This window comes from Miscanthus floridulus, chromosome 10 (genome assembly GCF_019320115.1).
Source record: "Miscanthus floridulus cultivar M001 chromosome 10, ASM1932011v1, whole genome shotgun sequence".
NCBI classification, from domain to species: Eukaryota; Viridiplantae; Streptophyta; class Magnoliopsida; order Poales; family Poaceae; genus Miscanthus; species Miscanthus floridulus.
In genome coordinates this window covers 35,723,370-35,746,229 of record NC_089589.1, presented here as the reverse complement: position 1 = coordinate 35,746,229, position 22,860 = coordinate 35,723,370, and the positions used below count along the sequence as shown (strand labels likewise).

Genomic DNA, 22,860 nt, shown 5'->3' with positions numbered 1-22,860 from the left:
CATCGTCGGACGCGCGCGACGTCCGACGTCCTCGCCGCGGACGACGAGGACGCGGTGAAATGGGTCACCGACGATGTGGAGCGGTACCGAAAGTGCCTCCGTGACGGAGCGCGCGGCGAGGCCGATGATTGGTGATCTCTTTATGTGCCTTGGATTCTTCTGCAGTTCTGCGGCCGCGAGTCTGTTGCGCACGCAGCCACGTGACGCTATAGTATGTTCAAGTTCTTGCATTGGGAGCTACTGCATCTTTTGTTCTGCGTAGACACCTGTACTCTCTCTCTCTCTCTCTCTCTCTCTTGCGTGTGCTAATAATATAATAGTAGCTGCATGGCAGATAAGCAGTGTTCAAATTGCACATTCAACTTCACAACGGTTTGCTTCATCGGTGAATTGGCCGACAAAACTAACTGGTATGTGCATTGCCACACATAGATAAATGTGGCACACTAGCTAGGCATGGTTGTCATTTGGCTCTCGACCAAAAGTGCTCACCACACTTCCTATATATATGTAGATTATTCCCTGTGCTTGTTATATTAAAGACGTACACAAACACAATACTAAAAGTAACTATGGTCACGGTTCAATAATAATATTAATTTGGAAAAATAACAAAAAGATCAACTATCAGTGCATGATCCTTAATGGAAACAATGGGGAATATAGAAGAAAAAATGGTAGAGAAATGTAGCCACTATACCTAAGTAGCCTAGAAAAAGTTAGAGCATGTGGATGGCACTACCATATAGGAGTATGGTGGCTAGACCATCTAGAGATGAGCCTCAACTCACTAGCACCTTCCTTGAGCTCTAACTCATCACTACTACAGATTTAGACATCACTGCCGGCCTTATCACTGTCGGATTCGTAATAATCGGTAGTAATGTACGCTTCCGAGCTCGAAAACAAGAAAATAACTGAGTTTGGACTAAAACCGACACTAATGGACCACATCACTGCCGGTTATTAATACAAACCGGCAGTGATGTCTATTTACCGTCGGTTGTTTTAACAAACCGGCACTGATGTATAACCCGGACCCGAAAATTTTATCAACTCCAGTTAACTCCGCACGCCTCCCAACTCCCTGCCAACTCAACTCCGCACGCCTCCCATCCATCTCCTCCTCCCCAGAACGCCGCACGCCTCCCATCCCAGAACGCCGCATTCCTCCCATCTCCTCCTCCCCAGAATGCCGCACGCCTCCACTCCGCCGAGGAGAGCCACGCCGGAGAGGGGCATCTTCCTCCACCTGTCGCCGAGGAGCGGCGCCAAGCCCCCACGCCTGCTCCCGCTCTTCCCCATCACCTCCGCGGTGGCGCCGTTCGAGTGAAGATGGAGGACGCTCGGCCATCTCCGTCGGAGGTGCTCGAGCATGCGGCCTCCACGCCGCTGCCGGAGTTGAAGGGGAGGAGCGCCGCCATGGGGAGAGGGCCACCGCCGCCTCTCGCCTGCGCCGCCCGCGTTGCCCGCCACCGGATCCGTCCTCCCCGCCACCGGATCCGGCTTCCCCGCCGCCGGATCCGGCCTCCTCGCCCGCATCGCCTGAGGGAGAGAGGGAGGGGAGAGGGCCGTCGCGCCGGAGGGGCGCGCCCGCCGAAGGAGGAGGAGGCAGCCGCGCTCGCCCGCCGGAGAAGGAGGCAGCCGCACTGTGTCTCCTCGGCAATCTGTGATGTATGAATTTTTTATCTGTGATGTATGACCTTATTTGTCTGTGATGAAATCGTATTGGAGATGGAATCCGTCCTTTGTCTGTGATGGATGAGTTTATCTGTGATGTATGAGTTTATCTGTGATGTATGACTTTATTTGGCGGCAGTGATGGATGAAATGCTCGATTTAGTGGCGGCGGTAGCCAGCCAGCATGCTTGATGGATTGCTTTTTTTTGTTTTTCTAAACCTTATCACTGCCGGGTGAAGTACCGGCAGCAGTAGCCAGCCAGCATCACTGCCGATATGCCACTGCCGGTTCAAAATCCGGCAGTGAAGGGCGATTTTGAACCGGCAGTGATATCGAAAACTGGGGTAGTGCATGCAATCTGCTTTCTCCGGTGCCCTATTTGAGGTCATATTGAACTTTTTTCGGTGTGCATGCAATCTGCATGCGCTTGGCTTCTTTTCTTTGTCTTCGGTCTATGATCTTTCCATCTTGTGACTTGGACTTCTTGCTTTACTTATATGTCTTCTATAGCAACTCTAATGTCTTGCAAAGGGTGTTGATCACTTTGATCTTCACATAGCCTAAGTCCAAGCAAACCTTGTATCCATTTGAACCATACCTTGTATACTAGTAAACTTTATTAGTTCAAATGGCCAACCTTGTATAGTAGTTTTATTTGTATTTAATAAGCTCCCACATAGGCATTTTTGATGACGTAGCATTGTTTCTAAGAAGAGATAGAGGAAATGGGTTTCATGGGATGAAACTCTCTTAGCATGATTACCACCTCTCTATGAGTCATTAAATTAAATATCTATGAAACCATAGAATGAAACTTTCCATTGATACATCATGTTCCATTTTATTCTATATAACATGACATTCCTGGAAACAACGCCGTGAAACTCCTCACTGAGAATGGCCTAACTAGTAGCTGTGGATGTATTGCTACCTCAGATACTTCATGAAGGGAGTAGGATGTGCGGGTCTCCTTTGTAATCTTGCTCACAAGGATTCCGATCCCTTGCCCCATGTTGTGCAGCTAGCCAGCCGGGTGGTAGGGCACTACAAGAAATAGGGTTATACGTGCATGAGAGGTGACGTTATAAAAAAATCATCATAGAAATCCCTAATCTATGATGGTTTATTTGTTAGGTGAGAAAAGAAATAGAAGGAGAAATAGGAGACTGGAGGCTGACCATCCGCTCCTCCTATATCCACTCCCTTATCCTCGCACCTTCCCATGCCGACTCCGCTCGTCTCCATGGACGCCATCCTGGCTAGGCGGGCCGGTCGCGACGAGCTGCTGACCGCATGCCATCGGATCCACGATGGGGCGTGGCCACCCTTCTTCTCCTCTAGCCGGATCCACGACGAGGCGGCTACGCCCTTCTTCTCCCCTGGCCAGATCCACGCCATGGGGACCTCAGGAAGCTCCCCCGGCTAGATCCACGCCAGGGGCACCGACGACGCGCGCGCCGACCTCGACGTGCCCCATCTGCTTCCTGGTAACCATCCTCTTCCCCATCTGCCCCATCTGCAGTTCTACCCCAACCACTCCTCGCCGCGCTGCTCCCCGCCGGCGCCGGGACGTCCGGGCCCTCCGCCTCCAGGTTTCGTCTCCGGCGACGTAGGTCCCCTACTCCCCCAAGCCCGTCGCCTCCACCTCCTCTCCCGCCGGTGGCGACAGCCCTGAGGAGGAGCCACCGGTCCTGCCGCTCCTCTAGGGAGAAAATTGCATATTTGGGACCGCAAACAATGCGCTTCGCAGATTTAGCACTCCAAACATCAACTTTGCAAAAAATGGGTCGTCAAACGTTGCACATTTGATTTCCTTGCCATTATGCATATTTCATCTCTTTTTTTATTCTAAATACTTGTAATTTCTCCCTGAGCATACCCTTTTGCCCTTCTGTCCAATGATTACATGGAGCCCGACCCTGAAGTATCGTTTTCATTGGTCCTTTCGTCTGCACGCCATCGCCTGCTCGATCCATTCCTTGACGCGCCACCCATGGAGGACTTCGACTCGACGCCATCGGATCCTGAAGGGCCGCCGGCCTCTGCCCTAGTCCTGCCGGTGTCTGGCTTGCCAGGGCCGGCCGCGCCAGCCTCTGCCCTAGGCGTGGCCGCACCGCCCTCAGGACTGGCTGCGCCAACCTCTGCCCTAGGCATGGCCGCGCCGCCCTCAGGCATGGACGCCACGCCAAGGAGGCGGCCAGCCAGCCCAGGCGAGCCAACAAGGCCAGCCACCGGCCAACCAATGTGACGAGCACCCCTGAGCAGAAGGGCAAAAGAGTCCTTTCAGGTCTCCAAATACATGTACACAACTTAAAAAAGAGATGAAATACGCATAAGGGCAAGGAAATCAAATGTGCAACGTTTTGAGACCCATTTTTGCAAAGTCGATGTTTAGAGTTCTAAATCTGCAAAGCGCATTGTTTGGAGTCCCAAATATGCAATTTTCTCTCCTCCAGAAGCTCGCGATAAGACGACGTTGTCCAATCTGTTAGCAAAGTGGAAAATTCCATTCAGAATATTATGCTCTACTAGTGGAAATATCCTTGTTAGCATACATATACTTCAGTAAGCAATATGCATCACGTAACACCCACACTAAACACGAGCTAGTTATGGTGGCTTGATGTGATTTTTCTGTATTGAGTTTGTTATGCAGATTGAGGCATTGAGCACGAGCTTAAAGCATATTCGAAGTTAATTCATATTAGCCACTTGCTCCAGTACGCATCTAATCTTGATGGTGAGAAACATTTAAATGTTGACTTGCAGAAGGAACTGGCAGAACTGAAGGTGCATACAGAACTGTCCATGAAAGTAACTATTTTTTGTTAATTGCCAATGTGAAAAGTATAGTCTCTTACTTCAACTCTATAACTAAAGATCTCACGAATGATTCTTTTTACCTTGTTTTCACTTGCAGAGAGTGACTGGAGGTGAATTGTCCATGACCGGTTAAGTTTAATGAGAATTCAAGGGTAGGCAGGAAGCTTCTTGATAAATATATGGCATTTCTTTTTTAGAATCCTGGTTCAAAACTGATTTATCCCATATTCATATTAATTTTCAGGAAGCACCTTCTCGACATCAAGCCAATAGAAGTGCTCTATGTTTGTTTATTTAGACTCCTTAGGGATGAAATCTTTATGTTCAAACTTAGCTGTTATGAGAGCTTAGTTGTAAAATGACTGTCCTCAAACCAAATGGTTGTGAGCTTGGTCAATTTGTAGTTTGATGTTTAATGTGATTGTTGTGGACGTGCTAATACATGAATGAATCAATGTACATTGGTGTAGCTTATGAGATGTGATGTGATGTTCTTTTTCATTACTATGGTTTGGATATGGGCTTGGATTTGGTCTGGTTATAGGAGACAACTAACTAATCCATGACGAAAAAAATGTCAATCGGTGACGGCTCCAATCGGTCTAGCAAATGTATGACGCGAGATACATGACGGATTTTTCGATCGTCATGGTAAGTTAACCGTGATGCATTTTTGAGTGTCTGTGACCAAAGTAATCCATCATGTAAAGCCTTATTTCTTGTAGGGGCCATGGGGTGGCCTGGACCTAGTGCTAGCCTAGGTGCATGTTTGGCTGTGGCCAGGTCATGAAGAATGATGGCCGCCAGCCGACAAAGGCGGTGTGGTGGGCTGCAGGCAGGACCACAGGAGGTGGCTTGCTGACTTGTGGAGAAGGATCCATGGGACAAGTTGTGTAGGAGAAGGACAAGGGACAGGCCGCAAATTGGCAACAATGGGAAGGGTAGACGCCGGACGCCTGACGAGGACATGGTGAGTGGGAGGGGTGCGACCGGTGGCTAGAGTTGTAGTGGGGCTGCCAGTTGGGCTACGAATGAGGCCTATTGGGCTAGGTCCAAATACGTGCTCCCAAAATTGTTGGCCCACAATCAAGGTTATAGCCCCCCTCGCCCCTCAACCTAATTTGGGTATTTGAAAATCTTGTAAATTTTCAAATAGATGCTAAAAACCAAGCACAACCTTTTTTTTTATGAAAGTGACATTTTTAAATTTAAACTCTTTCCATAATGCTGTATTTAAGTTTTTGGTTAAGCTATTTAGAAAAAAAAATTCTTTCCCAGAATCTGAAAAAAATCTAAATTCTTGGTGTGCAAAGTAAAATTTTATCAAGTATTACCCATCATACATGCTCAAGTGAAATCTAAATTCTTGGCGTGCAAAAAAGTTTAGAGCAATGGCACCCGGGTGCGCTCGAACTTTTTGGTGGTACGTAGGTAACGACCACACACAGGTAAAATCCTCGTGTTTGGCAGGGCTACTCCTGAGGGGTTCCTCTGGAGAAGTTGGAGCCGTTTTGAAGGAGTCACAATTTGTGGCCGAAAGAGCTTCGGCTTCTCTGTTTTTTTACAAAAAAAGGCTCTTCTGGCAAAACGTTTGGCAGGGTTCCTTTGTAGGAGCCGGAGCCGGGGAGGAGCCGGAGCCGGGAGAGTCAAAACATCTTAATTTTGACCAAATTTATGTAATAAAACAATAACATTTATGATATCAAATAAGTATCTTTAGATCATTTGTTAATTATATTCACTACCGGTAACATGATCTTTGCCGTGTGTCCAAGGCACACGGCAAAGCCCAAAAAACACTCGGTAAAAGGCTTTGCCGAGTGTTACACTCGACAAACAGCACACGGCGTACACACTGACAACAAAAGTTTATTTGTCGAGTATTTTTTTATTTGCCGAGTGCTGAAACCAACGCTCGGCAAAAAAAGTAATGTGATGGCGCGGAGACGGTCATGGCGTGTTTGTCGAGTGTCTAACGGCCTCGGCACTCGGCAAACATGACCTTGTTTGCCGAGTGCCCCAGCCCTGACACTCCTCCTCCTGCTCCTCCTCTGGTCATCATCTGAATCGTCTGAATCACTGCTAACTACATCACCGATCATGTCCTCCTCCTGCTCCTCCTCTTCCCGTTCGAACTCGTTCACATCGAAGTCATTGCTTATACAACCTACTTGACTTTAATGAAACTGCTCCTACGTCATCTGACCGTCCAAATCTATGTTACCCTTAGTTGCTTCCCCTTCGACCCCCAATTCTTGTTCATTGCCTCCAACACCGTTAATGGACGGCCCGTCCTGCACACAGTGTTTTCCTAAACGCTAAATAGTAAACAGTCGATCACCTATCGTTTAGCCATTATTCAGGCAAAACGTCACATTAAACGGGCTAAACAGCGAATTAAACGGGGTAAACAGGTAATTAAACGGAAACGGCGCACCACCGTGTAGCGTTTACACGGTGTTTAAACGGGCTAAACGGCCGTTTAGGTGAACAGTGCCTGCACACCATGCATCCTGTACCCATTCTCCACCACCACCTCAGCCATGGGCACATTAGAACCTTGGAGCACCCTATTGTAGCGGGACCAGTGAGCAGGGTCACGCAAGGGCATCAGGACATAGTGTGCCTTAGTCTTCCCAGTATCAAACCTCCCCTCCAGTGTGAAATCACCGCTAAACTTTGCATTCAAACGGACACAAAGGTCGTTGAAGCTAGGAGGTTCATCAAACCATTCCAATTCTTCTTCCATATCCTCAAACATACCATCTTCTCTCCTAACACTTGCTCCGTAAAAAACTCTAACACAACAATCCATCTACAAAAACATTTAAAAAAACTTCATCAAGTCGTCGAAATCATCGTACGTACTGTCCATAGTAATAATAATGCGTATACTAACTATAACTATACTAACTAATCTAATATTAACACCTATACAAGACTAACTACAATAACTAATTATACTAAATACAATAACTAACTAGACTCACTAACTGTACTAACTAAACTAACTAACTTTACTAGCTATACTAACTATACTTTACTAACTATACTAACTTTACTTATTGTACTAACTTACTATACTAACTAATCATTCAAACTAATTTTGCATCTTAACCCTAAGTAACAACAATTTCGATTCAATCAACAAATACACAATGGGAGTACGTTGACAGCGTGGGGAAGATTGGGGCTTAGCCAAATCCACCAATGGCGATGAGCGCGTGGCCCTGCCTTGCACGTAATGATGGCGGGGCGCGTGCGCGGCTATGCGTCGATGCATGGTGGCAGACCCGTGGCGGCGGCGGCGCTCGTCCTCGCGGCAGCAGCGTGCTCTCGTCCTCGCGGCCGCGGCGCTCGTCCTCGCAGCAGCAGCGTGCGCTCGTCCTCGCGGCATCGGCGCGCTAGACCGGGCCGGGAGGCGGGTGGTCGCGGGGGGGGGGGGGGGGGAGGCGGGTGGACGCGGGATAGAGGGAGGGGCGCACGACAGTGGGAAGGGATGGAGGGGCGACGCGGCAGTGAGGGCGGCGGCGGTAGTGGCGGGCACGACAGTGAGGGTGGTGGCGGGCTCAGGGCGCGGCTCCTCTCTCCAACCGGTTCAAACGTGCCGAGTGAGACAAAGAGAGAGAAAGGGAAGCGAGGCCGGGCCGCAAGCCTGTACAAGGGGCTGCCGCGCCGTGATGCATGGCGCGGCAGGCCCACCGCGCCGTGACGGACAACGCGTCAGACCTGCCACGTCAGCGGTCGCCGCAACCGTTGACTGCCCCCTGCCGCGCCGCCATGCATGACGCAACAGAGTGAATTAGCCGCACCGTGCAAACAGGCGGGTCCAAAAGTGTTAGTTTTGAAAAAAAAAATAGTGTCGGTTTTAAAAATAGCTTAAAAAGTGTTAAAAATAAAAAAAATCGTATATGTGGATACAAGCACAACACATGCATCGCGTAGCAGAGAAAAACACATGGGAGCATGGGCAGGAGAGCAAGCACTGCCTAACAGATGCAGGCGGAAGCCTTTTATCCAAAGAACAGTTTCCAAGTGTAAAATAAAACAGTAGTATTCTTGTGCACAACAAATTATAAGCGAAAATGGTTTGCACCTGAGAAATAATACCTTATTGCCAAATAGGACCTGAAGGAACAGAAAAATTCTACTTTTCTCTTATATTAATTGTGAATCACAGTACATACATAACGCTCACATATATGCAAGTAAAACAGAAATCTTATTTTGAATCTAAATACGCGACTTTGGCGTTAGGGGATTCCATGACATATTAGCCATTTGCAATGTATTATTGTCATTGTATTCAGTGTCCTCCATTTATTTTTACAAGGTACATTAACATTTGGAAAAATCTTTGAAGTACACTCTGTTGCAAGATATAATCAGTTTATGAAATTTATATCAAATTTGAGTAATGGTTTTAGTTAATTTTTTTGAAATTTGCACCTCTTTTAATCCTAACTAATACAACCTATATGTTGAAGTGGAGAAAGTACTTTTTACCTTATTCTGTTTTATTTAGTATGAATTCACGTTGAATGAGGTTTATTCTATATATATTAAGCTCTGCCCATCGACCCGTCCATTTTCCATCATTTTACAGGCCTATGAGGAAACAGGGCTGGACGCGTACTCTTTGTAGTTGCTTCGGCCCATAGAGCTGTGTTTGACCAGAAGCAGAAAGTATGGGCCTCTGGCGACAATCTCCGTCTACGAAATTTAATGTTGTGTGTTTGCTTTGCGTCGTTGAAGGGGTCCTAAACATCTGTTCCAGAAACTGCCCAGGCTTAGTAATCTGTACACGGTGCATGATGCCTTATGTGCGGAATCAGAGGCCTGAATTGCAGCCTTACAAGCAGCCATACAATATGGTTTATCACGGATCATCCTAGAGACGGATTCCCTATCCCTGGTAAGAGCTCTCTGAACCAGCAGTGACTATGATCCAGCTCCGGGTGGGCCGCTCGCTCTTCAGGGAAGCTCGAGCTGAGATTGCTTCGTCCTTCATTGAGGTCATGATCGTCCATTCTAATCACTCTTGTAACTCATGTGCTCACAATTTAGCTCGCTCTAGTGTGAGTTGGGAACTGTGTGCCGTGCCAGTCAGTGATATGGAGCGACCCCCTCCTAGACTTTGGAAACAATCTTGTGGTTCGTGATTTTGCTAAACCCTGTATGAACAATGAATGAGCGGGCGCTAGAAGTTTCAAAAAAAAGAAAAAACTGCGGACGGCGTGTCGCCTTAGCCCTCGGGTAGTCGGATGCTAAGCTTATCAGTTGTCACGGGGAGGGGCAATCTTACCCTGGGCTCGGTCGGTCCTGCTGGCCGGCGAATCTGAACCTGTGATCGGTCTCGGCAGGGTAGCATCGGTGACCTCTTCAGGCTTGTAACTCTAATGTCAAGCAATCCAAGGATGGTGCTGTTTGTCCCTGAGAGATCAAGTATTTTTCTTTGAAGGATATTTTTATCAAGTTTGAGATGTGAGATGCCAAGCCACATTGTTCACTCCCATGGTGCAGTCCATATATAGCTCTTTTTTTTAAACGAACAAGGCAGAAGGACTGCCTGTTATATTAAAAAGAAGGTGATCGAGCCAAGATAGGCTAGAACAAGATTGTACAAAAAACTATACAAAGGAGTGTAAAAGAAAAACTCTCAGTGTCTGCCTATCAAAATTGCTAGATGTTTCGCTCTTGCCATAATCCACTTCCCGCTTTCATCTTTTATTTTCTGAAGTAGCTGATTATGAGGTAACTCTTTGTGATTGAATATTCGTGCATTTCTTTCATTCCAAATTTCCCATGAAACTAAGATGATCATAGAACACATTCCTTTCCTAGAGTGGCAAGGTATGGCTGATAGGGAGGTCCACCATTGATGAAGCGATTCGGCTTGCGACCAGGAAGGCAAAAAGAGGCCACTGAGTCCTATCGAAGCAGCAAGTTCCTCCCTAATACGCATGGAGTATCTGCAATGTGCGAGAAGATGGAGGACAGTTTCTGGCTCTCTATGACAGATGGGGCAAACAACGTTGTTGGGCCAACCTCTCGCCTGGAGCCTATCTGCCGTCCAAAGTCTATTTTGGATGGCGAGCCATCCAAATAATTTGCATTTAGGTGGTGCCCAAACCTTCCAAATGAGTGTGCCAAAATTGGTTGTTGTTGACCCTAAGAATTGGGCTCTGTAAGCTGAGTTTGCATAATATTCACCATCAGCGGTGCTGCAATATTGCCACACGCCATATTGCCACGTACTCGATAAAGTGTTGTGCATTGAAGCCACGGTGCTACAAGTTAAGATCCTTGATCCAGTTTTGATTTTGAGTAGCAATATAAAGGGATCTATTTTTTCTTTTAGAAATTTTGAAGAGGTTTGGCGCAATATCTTTTAGCCTTTGTCCTTGACTCCAGGCCCCATACCAAAAGGAAGTTTTCTTGCCATCCCCAATGGTAATCTTTGTTGCAGCTGCAAATAAGAGGCGGTCAGTTCTGTTGCAGGGGATTTTTGACCCCCACCCAGGGCTTATCGCTTGACTTCCATTCATGCCACAGCCATCGAAGCCTAAGCGCCGTAGTGAACCTACCCAAGTGTAGGATCCCTAGGCCTCCAGGACACATTGGCCTTCTTGCACGGCTCCAATTAACTTTGCATTTTCCTCCGGTCAAAGCTTTAGAACTGGCCCACATAAATTGTTTCCTCTTATTGTCAATTTCATCTAGCACCTCCTTGGGTGCCTGCAGGGCTATGAGCAGGTAAACCGGTTGTGACGTGAGCACCGATTTGATCAGCGTGAGTCAACCTGCTGGACTTGTACTGTTTTTTCCATTCCAAGAGATAAATTTGCTAACTGCCTTATCGACAAGGAATTGAAGGTCCACACGCCGTAATCGCGTAGTGGTGAGAGGTAAGCCCAGGTACTTGATCGGAAAGTGCACTCGTGTTGCTGGGAGGTCAGCAATGGAGCACCGTATTGGGACTACTATGGACTTCTGAAAGTTTGTTAGGAGACCTGTTGCCTCACTCAATCAAGCAAGAATATTTGCCGAGATGGAGATGACTTTCTTTCGAGGATTGATGAAGAGGGTTGTATCATCTGCGTACATGGAGGTTCTAATGTTGAGTGTGTGTCCCACATAACTTGCATAGAATGGTTCTCTCTGTTGATAAGTCCAGGAGGCATCGCAGCAGGTCAATGGTGATAACAAATAAGAGCGGTGAGAGGGGGTCGCCTTGCCATAGGCCTCCGCCATGCTTCAGAGGGGTGCTGGGGACTTCGTTGAGCAAAAACCATGAGGTGGAGATGGCAAGGAGTGAGGCGATCCAGTCCCACCATCTTGGAGGGAAGCCTAATCGCTGGAGAAGCGTTCGCAAATAGTCCGATCTCACTGAGTCGAACGCTTTAGTGATGTCCAGTTTAATGAAGAGGGCAGGGATGTTGTTTCTATGGAAGCTTCTGGCTGTGTCCATGAAATTGTCATGGATGCTTCTCTTTTTAATAAATGCACTCTGTGTAGGCGGCACTATGATCATCATGTACAGAGCAAGTCTTAGGGCCAGAGCTTTGGTCCAGAGCTTTGGCAATGATTTTGGCAAATGAGTGAATGAGGCTTATGGGCCGTCTATAGTCTGTCACATAATCAACGCCCTCTTTCATCGGTATTAGCACAATGTTGGCCGAGTTTAGAAGTGGTAGGCTCGAGGTCCGTAGATTGTGGAAAGCAATCACCGCCTCCATAAAATCGCCTTTTATCACATCCCAGCATGCTCTAAAAAAAGCACATGTATAGCCGTCCGGGCCTAGCGCTTTGTCAGCTGGCATTTGGAAAATGGCAGTTTTGATTTCGTCCTCTGAGAAAGGATCGTAAAGCGAGTGAAGGTCGAGCGCAGGCTGGTCAAGGTTGTCCCAATTGAGATCAAGTGTGCGTTCTATGGGGCGCCCCATTACAGCGGCAAAGTGATCACGAATTACTTTTTCTTTGTCCTCGTGGTTGAAAGCCCATCCTTGACCCTTTTTCAACAGTTGGATATGGTTCTTTCTTCTACGGTCGTTGATCCTATGGTGGAAGAATTTTGAATTTGCGTCTCCCAGCTTGAGGTTGATGACCCGTGGAGCTTGCTTTGTCCTAGCCCGGCCCGCTCTATAACTGCAAGTCCTAGAACTCTCTGCTTTAAATATGTTCCATATATCCTGACGAAGATGGTGATCTGGTTGGCCAAAAAAGCATGATGTCCCCATTTTGCATGCACCTTATGATGGCTATGAAGCTAGACATACATTTCACACGTATCCGAGGTTCCGACGATCGAGCGCTCCTTTTCATCTTCCCCAAAACATTGCCCCTGCTACTACATGCAGGATAAAGGGCCATCAGTGGGGCTCAAGCCCACCCTACCATTCGTCGGTTGAGCATGCAACCCCTTGTGATCCCAATAAATTAATAGGAATAGTGGAAAACAGGAAGAAGAGATTAAAGACGTCGTGCCCTGCTAGAGTTTGAAGATGCGCACCCCACCCCTTTGCCCCCACCAATTAATTTTTAGGAGTAGAAGAGAGGAAGAAGAGATTAAAGACGTTGCTCCCTGCTAGAGGTTGAAGATAATCCCTCTTCCCCAGATTTTTTGTTTGTGTCTGCCACTGCATGTAGGTTTGTAAGAATGGGTAGTAGAACCAACATAGAAAAAATTATTATGCACATCCATTGCAGATAAAGGGCCAGGGCTACACTGGTTACCTTGTATGCAAACATCAAAATACGAAGTTTAGTGTTTACATGTCATTCAAAATCACAATGACATTTAATTTATTCAAACAACATGAAGCATACATAGTATTTTTTAAATATAGTAAAACAGACAGTAGTTTGAAGAAATAAGATGAGTTGATGAAATCAGACCATATCAAGGAGCTCTGACTTGAATGTTTTACCCAGATGAATTCTAAGCTTCAAGACAGGCCATTCACCTAGTAGCTTCGTAAGAACGGGCAGTATAACCGACATAAGGCAAATTGTTATAGCCAACCATAGGAGACGAGGGGCTAAAACTGTGTATAGACCAGTTGCAAATGCTGTGGTCGTTGCTATGTAGCCAACCCACATAAGTTTCTTAGTAAAGGATCTGTAATGAAGCAAAAGCTCAAAGTCCTCCCATCTTGCTATTATGGATATGAAAGCAACAGCCAGCGTGGAGAACATTGCCAAGGAATCAGAGATCAAGAATGCCTGGAATGCAATCTTTCTTGCCATGATGGGTAGCCCCTCACTTCCAGCATCATTGCTATATCCTCCAGGCAAGGTGAAAGCAGCAGCAAAGTTGATTGTTGCAATGAGGATTGCCACTAAAGAAGTGTTGCTTGTATATGCCTGAGTCAATGTCTTTATATCCTTCCTTGATTCAGAAGTTACTCGATCCTTGGTTTGCTTATGAAGGTTATAAGTATCATTTGCTGCTTCAGGATCAGCTTTCAGCATAAGCATGGAGACTTCATTCTGCAAGGTCTCAAAGAAAGGTATGTGTGGAGCACACATCAGCACAATACTCAAAAAAGACAATATTCTACCATTGTGTCCGCTACTTAGTGGTAGCAAACTGTTTTTCTCAGGTGCTGATATATTTATGTTACAATGTTTTAATAGTATCCTCTTGTTTAAAAAAGAAGGCTACAGAGTACTTATTCTTTTTGACAACCATATATCTTTAGTTGCTTACCTATCTGTCATTGATTTCAACAATTTAATGGTGCATATCTTGCGGTGGTTGTTGATTTGAACATGGTCATTTGTTTTTTTTCCTCTAAAAAGTTTGTTTGGATCATTTATTAATGTGCACAGGATAAGTTTCTAGACTGCTATGCAATATATGTAAACATTTAATCATTCGTAGTTGTATAAGTCCATAAGTGTCCAAATATACTCGTAAGATATAAACACCCTCTATCTTGCAAATTGTTAAAAATTACAAAAAAAAAAGGAAAGAAAATCAGACTGCTCTGCCCCATAGTGTTGTTGTCTTTCAACCCACAATCATAGACTAGCACCCACTACTTAGTATACCGATATCAAGCATTTCTAGAGGCGGGTTTCCTACCACTAAGAAATACATGTGCATGCATTTTCTAGGACTTGAACTTGTGTCATCTTACCTCGCTCAAGTATTCCCTACCAACACACCACACAGTCACCTATAAGTGAATATACCATGACATCCCTTGTATCAACTTCTATGAATCTTTTTATAAAATATTTGGCGACCTAAACTATCTCAAACGAAAACAAATCAATTAGAAAGTTTTAGATCGATCACATTGAGCACTACTACTTTGATATAGGTCATGTATCCATTCGAGATAATTTGAAAAAATCGAAAACATAGATTTATAATATGATGAGAACTTAAAACATATATTTAGGCTGATATTATTGTATTGTATTTGTATGTAATGAATATATACGTCGTCAAGGGATCGGACTGATGTATTATATAGGGAGCTATAGTCTAGGGGTCCGGAAAAAACAATGCAAGTCCAAGAGAAAATAATTAAGCGTACCCAGTTTAAAGTCTTGGCGTGGTCGGTCATAGGAGATAGTAGCCAGGTAGCCGGGTTACCCTTGTTGTTGAGCACTGTGACGTCGGTGTCCGGGTGTTGCAGCAAAGCATTGACTATCTTGGGATTGCACTTTCGGACGGCGTCGTGCAGAGGAGTCTCATGCACGATGTCTCGCATGTTGACTAGCTTCCGAAGATGCTTTGACCCCAGGAAGAATTGCAGAAGCTCCAAGTGACCACCCCGCACGGCTTGGTGAAGGCATGTCGACACGCCATTTGCAGGGGCGTAGGGAGCATCTGGGCAATGCTTGAGAAGCTCTCGGGCAGCACCAACGTATCCTCGACTCGCAGCTGAAGCAAGAATAGGGTAACCATTCGAGTCGAGTACGTACCCTAAGGACCAATCATGCTCCAGCAGCACTCTCAGCACGTCAATCTTGTCCCAGTGCACAGCCATGTGCATTGGAGTCGTCTTGTGCTCGTCTTCTTCTCTCGCCAGCCCGGGACGTGTCTCCATGATCCTTTTTGCGACAGCTGAAACACCACATGCTTGGCATCATCATACTTTCTTTTATATATATATATATATATATATATATATATATATATATATATATAAAAAGAAGAGAAGACATATATACATGCATACCTGGATTGCCACTTCTGACGGCAGCATGCAGAGCATTGTAGCCAAACGCTCCCCCGTGAGCAGAATAAGGGATCTCCAGCAGTTTCTCGGAGACCTCCGCGTAGTTCCTCATCACCGCGATGAACATGGGCGACTCATCGTACCTGTTCACAGCTTTGGACAAGCCGGGCTCCGCGTCGATCAGCTGGAGGGCGAGCTTCCGGTGCCCGCTGCGGATGGCGTGGTGCAGCGCGTTGAACCCTCGCTTGTCCTGCGTCAGGATCGCCTCGCTCAGCCGCTCGTCACGGCAGCGCCCGAGGATGAACGAGGCCAGGGAGACGTGGCCGCTGGCCACGGCGGCGAGCAGCGGCGTCTCGCCGTCCGCGTTGACGGCACCGAGAAGAGGCGCCGCCGGGGCCGGAGACTGCTGGTTGGTCGTCAGCGCCAGGATGTCCCTGCAGAACCTCTCGTGGCCATGGATGCAGGCGATGTGGAGGCAGGTGTTCCCCTGAGGAGTTGTTCCCAGCAGCACCCCCGGGGTCTGCAGGGCCATGTGCTTCATTTCCGCGGAGTTGCCGCACACGGCTGCGCCCAGGAGACGTTGGTGGATTGCCAGTGATACTGATGGTGGTGGAGTCGTGGGAGCTCCTGATGATGAATTCATCATGGTTGCTCCATCGGAGGGTGTGGTTATGGCAGCTCCTGTCGAATTAACGGCGGCCGTAGCTGTTTGATGTGCCGTCGTCTAAAATATAGCAAATATAAGAATGCTACTACTTGTTAGTAAACGTTTGATCGAATATAACGAATACATTAAATCTAACTGGTCGGTTCGACTCCTGCTCCTGCTCCTGTATATGCTAGCAATTTTTTAAAATATATAAGTGTTTTAAAAAGTTGCGGGAGTTGATATAAAATTATATGTGTAGTATTTTAAAATATTATTGTTTTATAAAAAATAGAGTGCTTCAAATGAAACTACCTGCACAATATGTCATAAGGATTTTGTCGAAAAGTATAAACTTATATAAAGTAACTTGTCCTTTTAAAAACAAGCAACTTATAAAATTAAGTGCCATAGAGTTTCAATATAATTGAAAAATGAATTATCGGTGTCATTTATATGTGGTTTGTTAAGGGAACATTTTATTTTCATGATCGATAAACTACAAAAATATATATTTGTCACTAATGTATCCATGTATACTTGGTATAAATGGTGACACATAGCATCTATGTCCACTTTGAATTTAACAGTAGTAGAACCCAAGTAATTAGAACCATATTTATAGTATAGTTTATGGTTATTTAATTCTTTCTCATAATATCTTATACCGGTAATTTAGATTTAGATTCGAGGGATGTTTTAGTTTCTATTTGATAGAGGCAAATACGGCAAATTTAGATGTAATTAAAGGGGTTACTTTGTGCTATCTTCCATAATGGTAGAGTCAGGTAATCTAAAAGAAAATTTAGGGAAGATATTAATTAAAATATCTTTCAAGATGGTAAAGGTTAGTAGTTTAGATGTAGATTTAGGGGGTTATTTATTCCCTTTTTTAAATGCCAAAAGCGGGTCGTTTTTAGAAAATAGAATATAGCCTATAATTATTATTCTCTATGATGATTAGAGTTGACGAACTAAGTGCCACATGTTTTTTATTATTATTATAATTTGTAGGATTTATTCTTTTGCTAATGCATCTTGTAAGAATTAATATGGATGCTATGTTTAGATCCTCAAGTTAGTAATATTAGGATACATATTGTCATACTTTGAATTGCACCTATATGGGGTTTTCATATGCATTAAGTTATATTAGTTCTTGTTGCATTATTTTCTATGACATGATGAATCTATATTTTAGTTTTTAACTTTTGATCTTATTAGTTGTCTGCAATTATTTTTTATCCATATGTTAACCCAAAACTCTAGTGCTTACTGCATTTTTATTTAGAATTTCTCTTTTGTATTTTATTAGATTTTATGTTCTAACTACACTCTTGGTTGCTGCAATGTCATAAACAGTCATTTGAGCCTGTATTACAGCCCTTAAAAAATGTTGGCACATAGCATCTATGCTTAATTTTAATTTAAGAGTAGAAGAAATGTGTAATTTAGAACCATATATGTCATACTTTATGTTTATTGATTTTTTCCATAATAGGTTATATATTAGTATCTAGACAAAAATTTGAGGGATATTTTAGTTTAAAATTTTATAACAGTAGAGATGGATAATTTGGATACAAATTAAAGGGGTTATTTTATATTATCTTTCATAATGGTAGATGTGTGTAATTTAAAATGAAATTTAGGCGGTTACTTTGCATTATCTATTATAATGCTATAGGTGGGTAATTTAGATTCAAATTCAGGATGTTAGATTATGTATTTTTCGTAATAGCAAAAGATGGGTAATATTATAGAAAAATAGAATAGATCCAGTAACTGTTATAGGTGATGATGATTGGAGACTACTATATTAAAGGCGAGATGGTTTTCATTTTTGTGAGAATTTCTAAGATTTATTGTTTTTCCTTAGCATGTTGTGAGGATTAACATGGAGGCTCTCTTAGATGCCTCCAATTACTAATAGTAAGATGGCATGGATTCTAGATCATTGATTGTTTTCTTTGTAATTTCAATAGCACAGATAGGCACACTCTAGCTTGCATTGTAGTGCCCAAGATATGAAATTTTGTTTCCATATATGAAAACTTGCAGAACCTACTATAATCTAGAAGCACATGTAGAGGGTACTCTGGGTTATTGTTTTATATAGTATCAAATATCAGTAAATCCAGAAGCTTTTTTTTTTGTTATTTTTAGTAATGGTCGAGTTAGTTTGTTTCTCATGAATAGTCAGAACCCACGAAATAGAAACCAACATAGTGGGTACTTTGAGTTTATCTTTTTCCTTAATGTAATAATTGTTTAATTTAGATGTCCATTAGGCCTTGTTTGACTACACTCGTATTCACCTCAAACCACATGTATTAGGTTGGATTGGGGTGGAAAATTAACTAATTTTCACCCCAATCCACTCCAACACATGTGAATTGAGGTGAATACGAATAGCCAAACAAGCCCTTAGGGGACTTATCATTATTTCTAATATTAGGGGAGGTAAATATGTCAGATCCAGATAAGGTTAGGCCAACCTTAATTAAATCATATTTTTCCTTGATTTTTTTATTTAATTAAAATAAGGTTAGACGAAGCCCAATTAAATCTAACAAAAGTAGGCTGTTTTTTTTATTTGACATGAAGTAGGCAGTTTATTATTGCCTTATTGGCACGAGCACCATACAATTGTACATCCCATTATAAATGCAAGGACATATTTGCTACTAAAATATATATTTACGGTGCGAGAAAAAAAAGCGTACCGAGATTAAAGCCTTGGTGTGATTGGCGGCATCAGGCAACACCAGGCTTGCCGGGTCACCGTCGCTGTTAAGCACCGTTACGTCTATGTCCTGGTGAAGCTGTAAAGCAGCAACCATGTCGGGCTTGCATGAGTTTCTGACAGCGAGATGCAGAGCAGTTTCTCCGCTTCCATTTAGCATGTTAATCAGGTGGCCAAGCTGCTGTAACCCCAGGATAGATCTTACAAACTCTGTATGTCCACACAACACGGCAATGTGAAGACATGTCGAGCTGCTTGCATCGCAGTAGGGAGCATCTGGACAGTGTTCAAGAAGCCCTCGAGCAACACCACCATGGCCCTGAGATGCTGCGACACAGAGAAGAGTGTCACCGTCTGTGGAGGTTAGGTACCCCAAAGACGGATCATGCTCCAGCAATACTGCTAGCGCGTTAATCTCGCCGTCATATGCAGCCAGGTGCACTGGAGTGTGCCTATTCTCGTTCTCCTCTGTGGCTAGCCACGGACGTGTCTCCATAACCTTTTTAGCGATAGCTGAAAGAAAGCAAATCAAGGGACAAAAAAGAAAAAGGTTAAGCACTCTACTACATTGCATAATTGCATTGATGCAAGAACGTAGTACATAACACTGCCAAGATTTTGTAAAAAGATTCACCACAATGCAATGCTTATTAGTGCTATTCAGTTACCTAGATTTCCACTTCTGACAGCAGCATGGAGAACATTGAAGCCGAAAGCTCCAGAGTGAGCCGAATCAGGAACCTCCAGCAGTCTATCCGCCACCTCCGTGAAGTTTCTCATCGCCGCGATGAACAGAGGTGACTCGCTACGCCCGTTGACGGCTCTCAACAAGACAGGCTCCACTTCGACCAGCTCGAGCGCCAGCTTCGTGTGTCCCCTGCGGACGGCGTGGTGCAGCGCGTTGCACCCGTGCCTGTCTTGCCTCAGGATCGCCTCGCTCAGCTGCCGCTCACGGCAGCGCCTGAGCAGAGCAGAGGCAAGAGACGCACGGCCCCTTGCCATGGCAGCCAGCAGCGGTGTCTCGCCGTCCTTGTTGACGGCGGAGAGGAGCGCCGGGGATTGGTCCAGCGCCAGGATGCTCTCGCAGAGTTCCTCGTGGCCCTGGATGGACGAGATGTGGAGGCAGGTGTTGCCCGGTGGAGTTGTCCCAAGCAGCACGCCCGGGTCATGAGATGCCAGTTGTTTCAGTGATGCAGCGTCGCCGGATGTGGCTGCTTTCAGTAGACGTCGGTCCATAGTTGCCATCCCTTCTACACAAGATTACCGAGAACTTCTCATTTATCTGTTTATTACTATTTCACGACGACATAATCAATAGTATTGGCTATTATTTACTAGTATCTGCAGTTAGACTCTTTATATTATACCCCCAATTCCAAATTATAAGTCGATCGTTTTGTCTTTTCTAGATACATAGTTTTTATTATACACTTAGATATACACTATGTCTAGATATATAGTAAAAGTATTTAGAAAACCAAAACGCCTTACAGTTTGGAGCGGAGGGAATATAAGTTTGTAACCGAGCAGTATAATAAAATACTACCTCCATCGATTTTAAAAAGATACCCCCTTCATCCCAAAATTAATCAAGTCATAAATCAATTGAAGTCAATTTGACCAACTTTATAGTGAAGAATAACAAAGCTTATGATACCAAATAAGTAGATTATAAAAATATATTTAATGGCATATCTGGTGATGCTAATTTGATGTCATAAGCATTGATGGTCTTTTTTATAAATTTGGTTAAATATAAAATAGTTTGACTTAGGACAATTTTTAGAAGTTGATTTATTTTGGAATAGGAGAGTATACTAGCATCAAGTAGTAGTATTCAAACGTTGCAATGATTTTGGCAAAAGTATAGTTTTATACCATTCGTTTGTTCATTTCTATGGAGGCAATGCCATTGGCACATTAAACGCATGAAAGATAATAGTAATGCATTTGATCAAAGGGTAAGGCCAGTCTTAATCGAAGATTTCATCTATCTGTTTCTAAGATGTGGCAGTCTTAAAACAAGGACATGGAACAACATCTCTCAATCCAAAGTTTCATTCACTGTTTCATATGCTATCTATACGCTGTAGCATTTAATTCTTGAATGGTATTGTGATATCAAATGTGCCATATAAACAATATAGTCACTTGCGTACTACATATAAATATAATTTAAGTATTAGCATAAAAATGGCAAAAGTTTAATTTACTTCAATATTCATATGATATAAGAAAATATATAATAGAATCACATATGCAAAATAAAATACATATAGCGTATGGTAAATATGGGATGCGCGGTGCACAGCGAGAATGCAAGTCAGACAAGATGGACAAAACGTAAGGGGTGAGGTTTCGTTGGAAAAACAATGCCAACCGGGTTTGCTGAGGATGAAAAAACTCATCTCCTCTTTCCTCTTAATTGTTATGTCACATCATCATTTATACAGTTAAAACTCTGAAATCTCACATCATATATATGGATGACTATGTTAAGAACTGTGTGTTACACCAGGTATCAACTGTACATGTTTCTTCATTTTCATAAGACATATAAACTATTATTATAAATTTAATTTGTTCATTCACCTTTTTGATTTGGGACTTTAGTTGGCTCGTCTGCAGTGAAACTCTCTCCTATACACTGGTCAATACAGCGATGGGTGGCATTTGGCCATCAATCTCCCGAGCTCCTCTTTACTTTTCTAACACGCGTTATTTATTACATATTCAAACTAGCCATGAAGAAACAATGATACCAATAATACCTGGCTGTTGAATTGAATATGGCCGCTATAGCATGGACGCCAATAGATGATCCAGCAGCCACTTTGACGCACTCAAATTATTATTTTTCTCTCAAAACAAGTGAGGAGGCCACAGGGTGTTACAACGGATTAATCTTCTCAATATGAGAAAGAGGCTCAGGCAAGGAACATGTCACTCGCAGGCTCGCAGCACAGCCTTATTATATGAAACCGATCGACAAGTAGAGCAGTGAAAGGGAAAGGGTAAAAGAAAAGGAAGAAAAAGGGAAAAAATAAAGATACCTAGATGGCTAGATTACTAGAACAAAGCAAAGAATCGATTACGCTTAGTTGTGATCTGTTACGTGATAAACATATACGGTTCAAGCATGGTGAAGTAAATGAAAAGATTATCCTGTCCTTTAAAAACACGAAAAGCATATGCATGATCTAGAAGTGACGTAAAAAGGAAAAGAAAAAAAGGGAAAAAATAAAGATACCTATATGCCTATCTAGATTACTAGAACAAAGCAAAGAATCGATTACTACGCTTACAGTAACAGCTAAAGTTGACATATACGTAGTAGCTAGTACGTGCTAGCTAGTCTGGTCCTAGTGACTCAAAACCATATGCTTCACATATATTATAAATAAATATTAACTATAAAGGACATGCATGTAAAAAGTGGGGTTATTTGCTCAGTACTGTTGTGATCTGTTCGATCTACGTGATAAACATATACGGTTCAAGCATAGTGAAGTAAATGAAGAGATTATCCTGTCCTTTTTAATAAAACACGAAAAACATATGCATGATCTAGAAGTGACGTTATGTGGTCTCCGAATTTTAATTATGACCACAATTTTTCTTATCATAAAATAGCTGTAACGTTAGGTAAGTACTACTGTGAGATAAAAGTACTTTTCAATACAAATCTACCCCTATAATTTTTATGTCTCAAACAAAATGTTTTTTAAATTACTAATAAGCGTCTAAGTTCCAAATGTTTGACTAG

At 43.7% G+C, this 22,860-nt stretch overlaps 1 protein-coding gene and 1 long non-coding RNA gene across 2 annotated transcripts; one reads left to right on the top strand and one right to left on the bottom strand.

Annotated features, from left to right (window-relative positions):
* Positions 1–4,341: 4,341 nt before the first annotated feature.
* On the top strand, positions 4,342–4,959 carry LOC136485759 (uncharacterized). Its single transcript, XR_010766538.1, has 3 exons — positions 4,342–4,471; positions 4,602–4,656; positions 4,749–4,959. It is a non-coding gene; the product is annotated as an uncharacterized lncRNA (long non-coding RNA).
* An 8,413-nt stretch (positions 4,960–13,372) lies between these two features.
* On the bottom strand, positions 13,373–20,330 carry LOC136490005 (uncharacterized). Its single transcript, XM_066486518.1, has 5 exons — positions 19,763–20,330; positions 19,075–19,607; positions 15,703–16,426; positions 15,055–15,587; positions 13,373–13,996 (listed from the first exon to the last, which is right to left on the bottom strand). Exons 1-5 carry the CDS (start codon positions 20,328–20,330, stop codon positions 13,397–13,399), a joined length of 2,958 nt encoding a protein of 985 aa, XP_066342615.1. The 3' UTR covers positions 13,373–13,396.
* Positions 20,331–22,860: the final 2,530 nt, after the last annotated feature.